This window comes from Anoplophora glabripennis, unplaced genomic scaffold (genome assembly GCF_000390285.2).
Source record: "Anoplophora glabripennis isolate ALB-LARVAE unplaced genomic scaffold, Agla_2.0 scaffold1208, whole genome shotgun sequence".
In the NCBI taxonomy this organism is placed as follows: Eukaryota; Metazoa; Arthropoda; class Insecta; order Coleoptera; family Cerambycidae; genus Anoplophora; species Anoplophora glabripennis.
The window spans coordinates 79,388-92,850 of NW_019417282.1; the positions used below are offsets into that span (position 1 = coordinate 79,388).

At 32.4% G+C, this 13,463-nt stretch overlaps 1 protein-coding gene across 3 annotated transcripts in view; it reads left to right on the plus strand.

Moving 5' to 3' along the window:
- Positions 1 to 7,862, plus strand: part of LOC108916011 (protein phosphatase PP2A 55 kDa regulatory subunit) — a 76,821-nt gene extending 68,959 nt beyond the window's left edge. For 2 of the 3 annotated variants that reach the window (XM_018722191.1, XM_018722192.2), the window contains one exon: positions 6,738 to 7,106. In XM_018722191.1, coding sequence (XP_018577707.1) covers positions 6,738 to 7,106 — 369 coding nt within the window. Of the gene's footprint in view, positions 1 to 6,737 lie in introns of all 3 variants that reach the window. The other variant, XM_018722190.1, reaches the window with a different exon arrangement.
- The last annotated feature ends 5,601 nt before the right edge of the window (positions 7,863 to 13,463 follow it).

The window sequence follows — 13,463 nt, forward strand, 5'->3', positions numbered from 1 at the left end:
CTTTCGAAATAAAGTGGTGGGGGGTATTTGAATGTTGTTTGAAATAAATGCCTGTAACTTCGAAACGGCTTAATGGATTTGGATAAATTTGGTATCATTGAAAAGAGCATTTCTTGGGCTTTTAGGTTTCTCGTAATCATGACAGTTGCGACCTACACGGCCGCCGATAGAGGGCGTTATTCGATATTATAACCAAAATATTGGATTTTCTCAAAAAATTTAAATGCGATGATATGACTTTTTTTAGACTAGAAAATAGACAAATGACCAACCAATAAGCCTGCGCAAACCGCATCTTAATATCTTTTTCCTAACTCAAATTATTTAAAAAAATACTAAACCAGGAAAATTCATATATCCCCATTTAAAAATGCATCGGTTGCTTTCGATAAGAAGGCAAGTAGTAGGCCATGGACACGACAATCGCCTAACAAAAATATTGCCAAGTAACGTCAAACTTTTGTCACACGCAGCCTAATATTGTTGATTGCGTATAATTTGAGTACTTTTTAATCAAAATGCCTCTCACAAATAATGAAGCCGTTGACATGATTGCGATTTATTTCGAGTGTTTTCAAAATGCAGCTATAGCTGCAAGACAGTACGCGGCACGGTATCCAGATCGCCGTCATTACGGGAGAAGAATGTTTCCGCGCTTGGTACAGCGATTACGCGATACTGGAAGTTTTCGTCGTCCTAAACGTCGCAGGCGTCGCAATGGAAGGACCGAAGAAAACATTATCAATGTCTTGGCTTACATAGAATTTGATAGACATGTAGGAACTAGAACATTGTCTCTAGACTTGGGAATAGCACGAACAACTGTTAGAAATATTTTGAAAGATTATAGGTAAATAATTTTATCTTATTCCAAGTATCTTAGCACATACTCTCAAATACACAATTCAGTGTTATTCTGATTATATTATTTTTACGCATATGTTGTTTTTTACTTTTAGATTACATCCTTACCACATAGTTTTGCACCAGGCGCTAAATGAACAAGATTTCGATAATAGATTAAATTATTGTCAATGGATGCTAGGCATGCTTGAGGAAAACAGAAATTTCTTAACGGAAATTCTCTGGACCGACGAGGCTACCTTTAGTAGTGATGGTAGAGTAAACCGTCATAATATGCATTATTGGTCCGCTGAAAATCCGCATTGGTTAAGAGAAGTGCAGCACCAGGGACGCTGGAGCCTAAATGTGTGGTGCGGTATCATTGGGGACAGAATTATTGGACCTTATTTTTTTGATCAAGCTTTAACTGGTAACCGCTTCTTAGAGTTTTTGATCAACGACTTGCCAATTTTGTTGGAAGATGTGCCACTCGAAACTAGGAGAACTATGTTTCTGCAATTAGATGGTTGTCCGGCACATTATTCAATTAATGTCCGAAACCATATTAACGGGACCTTTCGAGAACGCTGGATAGGAAGGGGAAGCCTATTTCCTTGGCCGGCAAGATCTCCGGACTTGACATGTCTTGATTTTTACTTGTGGGGACGCTTAAAAGACATTGTTTTTCAAACTCCACCAACAACACGAATGGATATGGAAAACAGAATTCGAAACTCAATTCGTCAACTATCAGCGGTAGAAATCGAGGCTGCGGTTCTGTCGACTCAAGAAAGACTGGAACAATGTGTGGAATATGACGGAAGGCAATTTGAACACAGAAGGCATTAATCTTTTTTCAAAATCGGTCCTTTTCAGGACCACAACTTTATTTAAAAGGAAAATCGCTTATAAATACGAAAACGTGCGACTTAAAATCACAGCACTAAATAAACTGACATTTCTTGTGAATATTTTAGAGAGGAGTTTGTCTTTTATTTCCATGGCCTACTACTTGCCTTCTTATCGAAAGCAACCGATGCATTTTTAAATGGGGATATATGAATTTTCCTGGTTTAGTTTTTTTTTTAATAATTTGAGTTAGGAAAAAGATATTAAGATGCGGTTTGCGCAGGCTTATTGGTTGGTCATTTGTCTATTTTCTAGTCTAAAAAAAGTCATATCATCGCATTTAAATTTTTTGAGAAAATCCAATATTTTGGTTATAATATCGAATAACGCCCTCTATCGGCGGCCGTGTAGGTCGCAACTGTCATGATTACGAGAAACCTAAAAGCCCAAGAAATGCTCTTTTCAATGATACCAAATTTATCCAAATCCATTAAGCCGTTTCGAAGTTACAGGCATTTATTTAAAACAACATTCAAATACCCCCCACCACTTTATTTCGAAAGATAGAGAAAAATTGTTTTTACAAAAAATATTCGACTTTAAGTTAACATTAAAACGCAAATACTTTTTTGTTACATTCATTGGGGAAAATCGCGAGAAACGTAACTTTATGTAATTCAAGATGGTGGAAACGCCCACTGGCGGCCATCTTGGAAACTTGAAAATAATTTCCAGCATTTTCCCTTGCCCACTTTACCTATAAAATTTTGTACCGTAGCTCTCTACGATCACTAGTTTCTGAGATACAGCCGCTTACCTCGCTTATTTGCCCACCCTGTACATCAAATTACTTCCGCGGTTTCTCCAACAGATACATTTGCAAACTAATATAATGAAAAATATTGTTATTGCTTCAGTTTTAATGAACAAACTTTACTTAAACAAAATATAAGTATATACAGGTTTTTCCACTGAAAATAATCAACCTGGTAACTTTGATTTTTATTTATTTTTTTTAATTGAGATACAGTACAGGGTGTCCCGAAATTAATACAACAAAATTTGGTCACGGATTGTTAAGCCAAATTTAGGGGACCCTCTTGTCTTTGGAGCCAAAAAATGTGGTTGCATATTTAAATTTCTCAAAAATTATTTGTCCACTAGAAAGCCATTAAATTTAGAAACTTTTTGTACCGTGATACTTTTTTCGTAAAACCCAATGTTTTCGAGAAAAATGTCAAAATGTGATCGAATGCATATCGTGATACACCATTTTTCTCAAAAACATTGTGTTTTACAAAAAAAATATCGAGACAAAAAAGTTTCTAATTGCAGTGGTTTTCTAGGGAACTAGTAATTTTTAAGAAATTCAAATATGCGACCAAATTTTTTTGATTCCTAAGACAAAGAGCCCATGAAAAAGTATCTTAAGGGGGTTCCCCACCAAAAAGCGTAGCACTATCAATTCCACATGTCATAAAACCCCTGTGTATCAAATTTAGTGATTCTCGTACAAGATCCTGAGTTATGAAAAGGACTATTCTTAGGGGAGGATTTCGGGGGCTGTAACTCCGAGAAGGGCCATTTGGCAAAAATAAAAAATATGGGTTTCCTAAATTTGTCTTAAGAATCTACGACCAAATTTTGATGCATTAATTTCGGGACACCCTGTATTTTAAAATATAAATGTTTCATATCTTTGCTTCATTAGCTTTTTTTCCTAGACATTTCACTCATTACATTACAGCCAATTACATATTTATTAGTACATGATCAATTATGCCATTATTATATTGACAAAATTTAACTCTACTGACATTTTATCTCAGTTCAAACCTTTTATAACCTGTAACTGGATTGAATTTTGAAATATACTTGTAAGATACATAATTTATAATAATTCTCCTTCAAACTGCTGTTGTTGACTAACTTAACCTCCATATGCGTGATAGCGGCAACGCCGCGGTTCTCGACGTAGCGTATTATTTGAAATTCGCAGGCATGACATATGATGTATATTTCAAGTTTAGGCATCCAAACAAACAGACTGATCGAACTCGAGCGAGCGAACGCCGTGCCGAGCGCGCCAGCCAAGTACAACGTTGCAAAATCTAAAGGCTTACTACTTAATCACTAGCGAATCTACAAAAACTCTCATTTGACTTCAGACGTACCCGATAAACCTCCTTAAATGATGTGTGTAGTTTCAGGAATTTGTATATTTATATTCCATCAAAATATTTCAAATTGAACTCACTATGACATAGAGCACTTTCCAAAAATGTGTATTTGTCTCTAAGATGTACCATTTTGAATTAAAGGAAAAAATGTATAACAATTCAGTTAAAAGTTTCGGGTCATAAAGTTATTTTTCAAATAATAATCATAATTTGAATAATTATGTTATCCATGAATAAAATAAAATAAAACATATATATTTTGCAACAAGCGATGAAAATGCTGTTTTTTCATGAGTGAACTAATTGTCTACGAGTTGCATCAGTGGCAAGTGGGGTAAGTTGACGAACGAAGTATTTCATCTTCAGTTCAAAATGCTATTTTTTCTGTTCGATTTATGTTCAATTTAATTCAAATTGGATACAGCAGGTTATTATTCTTCTATTTGTTTCCACCGAGGCTTCCACATAACAACACTATGGAATCTAGTTAAAATGACCCTTTTTATTTTCATTTTTTAAATATTTTTTGGTGCATACAAAACATTGAAATGAAGTTAATACATAATAAAAATTTGACATTTTCACTTTCGCTTTAGGAGATAAAAATATCAGTTTTGGCTTCAGAGGTAAAAAATATCACTTGTATTGACTAAGTTATGAGAAAATCCTATTTTCACAAATATGAAAATGTCTTTTCCTACACTTTTTTTTACAAATTGAAATATCCCTTTTTTACAAATTGAAATATCCCATATCTTTTCATTAATTTTGCATCTGTATCTCAAAAATAAGCGTTTTCGTTTAGTAGGACATGTTTATTAATATATGACAGAACCGTTATTAAATTTTGGGCAAACATTTTAGTTTGTAAATACCTACTATTGGTATAGCAAAATTTCTAATGTACAACAAGAAATATGCTCAAACACTTGAAACCTTGCATTATTATGATCACACCTTCAGTGTACAATCTTAAAATAATCTTAGAATGATAACACAGCTCCACAAAAAAAAAAAAAATTAAAAAATTACTTCTTAGGTCTGACTATGTCTACCATATGTTTTCGGGTTCGATGAATCCGAATCCAGGGTCCATTTAACCTCATCACATCAGGATTTTTCATAACCTAAAAAAATAGGGCCAAAAACTTAATAAATCTTCTATTCATTGACCACTTAACTCCTATAACCCCATAACCTCGAAACCCAATAACCCCGACACCCATAACCCGACAAGAAAAAGACTTTTGTTGGGGGAGCCTATGTTTTGCCGATGAGATGTAGAAGGCTTCTGTTTACTTCGGGATGCTTTATTAGATACGGGGGATCCGACCCCAAGCTTCGTAATTTTTTGCCATGTGTTTGCGATGATGGCATGAACACCATTATCCAGAATCTCTGCCTGATGACGGAATAACTCAGTTGCCCACCTTCAACCCTGAATTGTGAAGACACGAATAAATAGTACAACAATGACGTACAAAGTTTAAATTCTTGAGAGTTCATGCAAAAGTCTATTCTTGACTGGATTTTGAGGTTATGAGGCTGCGTGGTTATGGGATCATTGGGAAATATGGGATTAAGGCTCAAGAAGCACGTATGGCTCGAACATACTGTGTTTCAGGGCTTAAACACTCATAAGTCTTCTTACCAGGTTATGGGCTTTTGAGGTTATGGAGTTATAAGATTTGATAGTGGTCAATGGATAGAGGATTTATTGGGTTTTTTGGGCTTATTTTTTGAGGTTATGAAAAATGTCTACCATACACAAAGGGACCATCCATAAATTACGTAAGATTTTTTTTTGGGGGGGGGGTTCAATTTTTTCATACAATTTCTTACAAAGAAGGGCGAGGGTGTCAAAGTCCATCTTAGGTAATATTTTTAAAAAATTTTGAATCTAAAAAATTAAGCATATGTATTGATTAGATCTTTGTGAATTAATTTTAGGTATTACATGACAAACTAGCAATATTTAATCATACAATAAATAGAAGTTGACTAGTGACATTATTACACTGACACAATAAAATACGATACCTTTGATTTATATAAAAATTACGTAATTGTTACAACTAACACAATAAAATACATTAATAAAATGCAAAATCTTCGATTTGTATAAAAATTACGTAATTGTTACAACTAACACAATAAAATACATTAATAAAATGCAAAATCTTCGATTTGTATAAAAATTACGTAATTGTTACAGCTAACACAATAATAGTATATTACGTAATAAGTGTTGTAAAAAGCATTTTACGCACGAATGGAAAAGTTACGCACGACGCCGCGTAGCGGCGAGTGCGTAATTCTATAAGTGCGTAATTGCAGTACACCACGTATTACGTACTATACTTTACCTACGACCACTACTGTAAATACTGTGATCAATGTAAGATTCCTATTTTACGTACTGTAAAAAAATCGCACAGTTTTTTAAAAAAATCGTAGTTTTCCTAGCAACTGCCTAGCAACGGTCAATACAAACAGTATTGTATTGACCGTTGCTAGGCTGTTGCTAGGAAAACTGTGCGATTTTTTACCGTACGTAATAGGAATCCTACATTTATCGCAGACGGTGTGTTTTTAAGTATTTACAGTAGTGGTCGTAGGTAAAATACATTAATAAAATGCAAAATCTTCAATTTGTATAGAAATTACGTAAGATAAGGGGGGTAGGGGTTGCGAAAAATCTTAGGATTCCTGAGAGGGAGGAGGGGGAGGGGGAGGGGTCAAAAATCCGTCAAAAAAGTCTTACTTAATTTATGGATGTCCCCATAGTCAGATCCCAGAAGTAATTTTTTCGATTTTTTTGTGGAGCTGTGTAATTATCTTAAATGTTGTCACGTTTCTTTACAGGTGCATGAGTATTTAAGGGCGAAATTGTGCTCACTATATGAAAATGACTGCATATTTGATAAATTTGAGTGCTGTTGGAATGGTAACGACACTGCAATAATGACTGGTTCCTATAACAATTTCTTTAGGATGTTTGATAGAACAACGAAGAGGGAGGTTACATTAGAAGCTTCGAGAGACATAGCAAAACCTAAAACAGTTTTAAAACCTAGAAAAGTTTGTTCACAGGGCAAACGAAAAAAGGATGAAATAAGTGTGGACTGTTTAGATTTTAATAAAAAAATATTACACACAGCATGGCATCCAACGGAGAATATCATAGCTGTGGCGGCAACTAATAACTTATTTTTATTTCAGGATAAGTTCTAGTGTAATATATAAAACAATTTTTCGTCGTATTCAGGTTGTTTTTTTTTATTGTTATTTATCTACTTTTATCCTTTTGGATAACCATCCCCTTATAAATTATGAATTTTATTATACTTTATTACAGTGTCTGATTGTTGTCAGAACCATACAGCATTCATTTGTTTTCAGCTTTACCGTAACAAACGTTTGAAGGCTGCAACTTTCTCACATAAAATCTCAAATTGTTATATTATTGTTGTGATAATTATAATAAAATAATTTCTTTTTTACATCCGACTATGTCTCCTTTATTTCTTTACTTTTTATTTTTTATTAAGTGTACCGTGCTGTGCATATGAAGTGGTACGAATTTTGAGGTTAAATTTGTTGGCCTTTATGTGAAAAAGCTTCATGCCTTTAAGCCAGTGTGATATTACTGATTGATATTGTTCTAAAGCTGTTTATTAGTAGAAAAATTGTGTAAAAAGATTAAGCGTATTTGACCGCTAATAAAATTTTACCTCAAAATTTTAATTCTTAACGACTAGGCGTGAACGGTTTTATTAAAGTTATGTATTAGAGGTTATTCACATCCTAATATACTAAAGTGACAATTTATGAATGTACATAATCAGAATTGCATTGGACTAGAAATGTTTCATACATAATCTTTTTTTTTTTTGTAACCAGAGCTTCGTTGTATGGTGTTACAGTTGCAAGGTGGAAAATATGATGTAAAATTGTACAAATTGTAAATAATATACATATAATTTTTTACCAGTATGTTTCCTAATGTAAAATTCTTTTTTGTCGTCAATATGGATCAGTGTATTAACCAGTGACGAGTTCTGACCTCATTCGATGCAGTTACTGCTATATTTAAGAAAATTAAATACTGCATGAAATGAAAAACTTAAGGGGTAATGCCACTCTAGAGGATAGAAAAAAAAGTGATTTTTGAGAATTTTTAGGGAAAAATTGATACAAGATATAGTGTCGGGAACAAAAAGGCTTTATTATACATGTTTTCAGGTAGTATTGTAAATTTTTTCTAATAATTTGGATTCAAAATGGCGCCTGTAGGTGATAGCAAGCAACGACACTTTTTTTTCAGAGGGCTGTATGGCCAGAAAGGTTTTTTTATTAACAGATGGTCATAAAACAAAGAAATAAAAATTTTCTGATATACGGGGTATCCCAAAAGTATGAAAACCCCAGAATAACTCGGAAGTAAAGGGCTATACGGAAAAACGTTTCATACAAAAGTTTCAGGATTTTTTCGAGCTATTCAGTGATGATTTTAAATTTGACCTTGGGCTTGACCTTGAAGGTCATTTCAATGTCAAGGTCATTTTTTCAAATAGGAACCCCTATTTTTTATCATGCCATTGGAAAGAGCGGAAAATTTTACGTCTGAATGTGGCTTTGCCCATGACCTTGAGATCATGGTTATTTCAAGGTAGGGGTCAATCTTTGTGAGGGTAACCCATATTTTTTATTGTGGACTTAGAAAGAGCGGAAAATTTTGCTTCCGATATGACTTCATGACCTTTATTTTTTAGACCACTTTTGTATGAAACGTTTTTCCGTATATCCCCTTACTTCCGAGTTATTATGCGGTTTCTAGGCGGTATCTATCAACAATCTTATTTGACCTTAAAATAACCTTGACGATGGTCTCAAGGTCATGGTCAAAAATTTTCAACTCCGCATGATAAAAAGTAGGGGTTTCCTTTTGAAAAAATGACCTTGACCTTGAAATGACCTTCAATGCCAAGGTCACAGTCAAGGTCATCATTGAATAGCCCGGGAAAAATCCTGAAACTTGTATGAAACGTTTTACCATATAGCCCTTTACTTCTGAGTTATTCTGAGGTTTCCATACTTTTGGGATACCCTGTATACTAAAAGTTAAGGAACATCGTAGGAAAATTAAAAAATATTTTAAAAATTGTTGGTTTAATAAACATTAAAAAAAAAAGGAAAAAAATTTTGCATTGCTAATAACAATGAAAGTTGTTAATCAAACAAACGTCTACGATGTTCCCTGAATTATGTTATTGTGAAGCTCTGTACAAAATTTCAAGTCAATTCATGTTCCCAGCCAGTTTTAAAAAAGTGGTTTCTTGAAAAATGCTTTTAAAGTGTTTATTGCCATTCAGTGTAACATTTGTTATATGTATACCTTATGAGCGATGACTGCACTGTACAATTGGCCTTCTGTATTCATCTTTTCTTCATCCTCTTCTTTTCGGCTTGATCTAGCCTCTATAATAGCTAACTATTGCACGTTCTTACGAGTTAACGATAAGCACTTCTAAAATGTGCTGCGAGTGGTTGCGCACCACCTCGAAAACACTTGTGTTCTCGATTTTTCTTCCACCTAAAATTTTATCCTATATTCACGTAATAAAGCATTGCTTAAACCATTTATCCAAAAATCGATTTTTTCGCAATTCTAAAGCGGCTTTACCCTTAAAATATGGTCTTTATTTAAAATTATAGTGCTGGCATTGGGACAATTGTTTACCATTCTTTGGCAAACGAAATTTAAATATAGGATTACATTATAATTTCTTTCAAATAAAGTATTTTAAAGAATTTGACAAAAAAATCTGTCGCTTAATTTTATTCATTTTATTGTTAACTGATACCCAAATTTATTAAGTGCTAAACTGTCATTAGTGATGAGGATTATCTAATGTAAATTTGAAGTAAACTTTTTTTTCACTCTTGGTATTGTATGTCATATACAGCTTTTTCCAGTAGTGACTGGTGGAAACTGAAGTGATCATAGGCGGGATTTCGCTCAAATCATTGAGGGGGCAAACATCTCGAAAAATTTTAACTCCCTTGAAGTTTAACCGAGTTTAATTTTTTTAGCTCAATTGCAATTTCCCCCCCTCCCCTTGCCCCCCTCAATCTTGCCTATGAAAGTGATCATATTTTGATAATGAATCATGGGGACCATATTGTCTTTTAGGAGATGATAGGATAGGAAAAAAATTCAAACAAAATTTGCAAAGCAAAAAATTAAAATAAGGGTTGCTTACCTTGCGAAGAAAAGGGTTGCATGTGTATGTGCAAAATATATATTTTTTCACAATCGAGTGACAAATAGAATTGTGTTTTCTTATTCTTTGGAAAATTAATATTTCTTTGTAGTTATATTAGTTAAGTTTATTAAATTTGATGCAACTTTACGCCTGATTGTATTTTTTCGGTCGATCTAAGTTGGGATCTTGTACTACAAGCCTAACTAACTTATTTCGTAAATTTCATTAGAACTTTTTTCATCACAAAGTTCTCTTTGTGGCCTTGAAATCATCTCCCAAAAAATGGTATGTGTGCTTTATAAAACAATTGGACAATTTAATTTTTGCCAGCCACCATTGGGTTTTTTCAAATACTGTCTGAATCATGGTTTTAAATCTCTCATATTATTTTTTCAAGAATAGAAAAATTTGGAAACTTATTAATCGTAATAGTTACCATTTTAAATTGAATTGATAAAGAATAAACAGGAACACATTAAGTTTCTGGTTCAGTTTGAAAATCTAGGTTTTGGAAATGCCTGAAGATTAAATATTAACCAATTTCTGACTGCTGATTATTGGTGAATCTGCTGTGAATGTGTGTGTGTGTATTGCTGAATGGTGGTCTGCTTTATAAGCAAACTATTACTAGCTTTAATTATCAGTGTTAGTAATTAGCTAATTTTTCATATTCAGGCATTTCCAATATCTCCTAGACTTAAACAAAAATTCATAAATTTAAATACGTGATGATTAGTCAGATTTTTAATAAGAAAATCCTTGAAAATAGTAGAACCCTCTCTTTATATAAACAAAATTAATTTAAATTTTATATCCCAAAAAAATTTTAGAAGGGCTTTCTTATTCATAGTAGTCGAACTGTAGGTATATATCTTTTTAATTATCAAGACGATTTTGGATGATGATTTGCACTTTGCTCTTATCCATTACATTTAATTTCAAATATATACGTACCTATCTGTTACCTATGTCCAGACTCAATTTTAAAAATTCAGTTAGTTAAAATTTTGGTATCAACCCTTTAGACCTAAAAATAAAATTTAAGGATGATTCTATATACTAAAAGTATAGTAACTATAATTTATAATGCTTTCAATAAGTTTTTGAAAATATACTTGACACATTAAAATTCAATATATAGAAAATATTCACTGAAAATTATCTTGTATACAATATGATGAATTAAACTCTGAACTTTTGAGAAACTAATATTAGAAATGCATACTGCGAAATTTAATTTTAACTTTATGAACAAAAAAAAGATTTATAATACATAGAATATTATGTTTATTAAATTAATGTTTTTAAACCCCGATGCCACCAAGTAATTTTTATATTTTTTTAAGTATACAGTAACTAATGTTGTGATGACACACCAATCTTTTTGACAATTTAATTTCATTTTCACATTGTTACCATACCAGTCAGCTGCATTACTGTAACGCTTCTTGAATATGGACGTAAAACTTGCAAATTGCCTACAGTGCCATGCCGTTTCCTTTGAATAAAAAAAAATCAATTTCTTGTACTGCAGAGATGTATGAAGCTTTGCTTAAAGTTGTCTGTGGATTGAACTACAGTCATTGTAATTTTTAAGTTAATAAATGTACATTATAATTTAGATCTTAGTTGGTTAACATTATGGACACCAAATAAATTATGTTTACTTTTCATGTACCTATTTTAAGTGTTAAATTATTGATTTGTTGTACTGTACATTCCGTTAATACAAATCAAATCATATTCTAAATTGCTGTACTCATATTGTTATACATTTACAGTAATAGAAAATTAAAATTTTAACTTTGTCTCATTTTGAGTATTGATATACCTTGATTCCTTAATACTGCATCTTCTAGATTATCTGAAAAAAGTTATCTAGAATAGTTATATTTCCTGTTAATAGTGTGTTGAGTGATTTACATACAGGGTGTTCTGATCTATAGGTGTAGAAGTTACGTTCAAGTTACGATCATAGGTAATAAGAAAAAGAATGAAGTTCAAATATTTTTTATTAAATTATTCCTAAAATAGATCCTTATTTGAGAACAACGATTTCTTCAAAATTGCTTATTTTATTGGAAAGGACCCCTCACAAACCTTATGGAAATGGATCCCCGGTGGATCTCTCTCAAATTTTGGGAATGAACTGTTCAGAGCATCCTGATCAAAAGTTCTGGGCACAAAACCTGGAAACCCCCCAAAGGTCAGGGGCTCATTATACCACACCACCAAAAAAATGATCAGCCAACACATGCAATATATGGTTTCCAGTGTATTTTTGAGCGCTGGACACGAATACGTCATCATTTTTGTTCTTGCACATATCAGTCTTCAGCAAATCACTGAACAAGCTTCAGAAAACTGAAGAAAGAATATTGTGGCCTGTGATTCATCAAATCTAATACCACATTATGAAATTATTGAATTGAATGAAAATGCAGTAAAAATTATATAATTTAAATTGTAACATTTTTCAGTTTTAAGAAAATTGAAAACTAAATTTGGGGTGTCATATAATAGTAAAATCGCCCGCAAATACGATTTTTAAAAAATTGTAACGGGGTCTACTAAATATAAATATTTCAGCTTCATATTTATTTTTTATGGAATTAACTTGTATACTTGGAACACCCTGTAGGTATGCATAATAAAATGTTATGTACAAAAGTGACCTAAATGTATATTACTTATAAAAACTAAAATAATTTTCCAAACACATATGGACAAATACAAAGTCAAAAGTCAATTTAATAAAAATTGTTTTTAAATAGCGGATTGTCTAAATTTAGTAAAGCTAGGTACATTCACCCAATATGAGGTATCACTATTATCAATACTATAGAACTAGAATTGTCCACTTAATAACTTGAATTTATATGCAGTCTAATCAACACCTGACCTATGAATTTAATATCCAATGACCATTTGCTAGCGTTTTGTTGTAATTGTACCCTAGGTAGGTACACAAGTTGTCGAACAGATATCAATCATAAAACATACCTATTGATTATACGACATCCATTTCATTGTAAACACAACAGATATCTACACCACATAATATATATCCTGTTAGAAATTAGTGGAATACTAATTTTATTTTGCATTTAAAATAAGAACAAAATAGTAATGGTTTAATAACCTGTTTATGGATAGTGTTAAATTATACAGAATTTATTTAAACAATGGGATGAACAGTTTCAGCTAAATTATCGACAAAATCATCTAAAAGTGACATATCAAATTCCTTGAGTTTAAAAAAAGCGGAATTATCAGAAAGGAACCAGTTGGACTCAAAAAAACCGGAAATAGTTGACCAGTA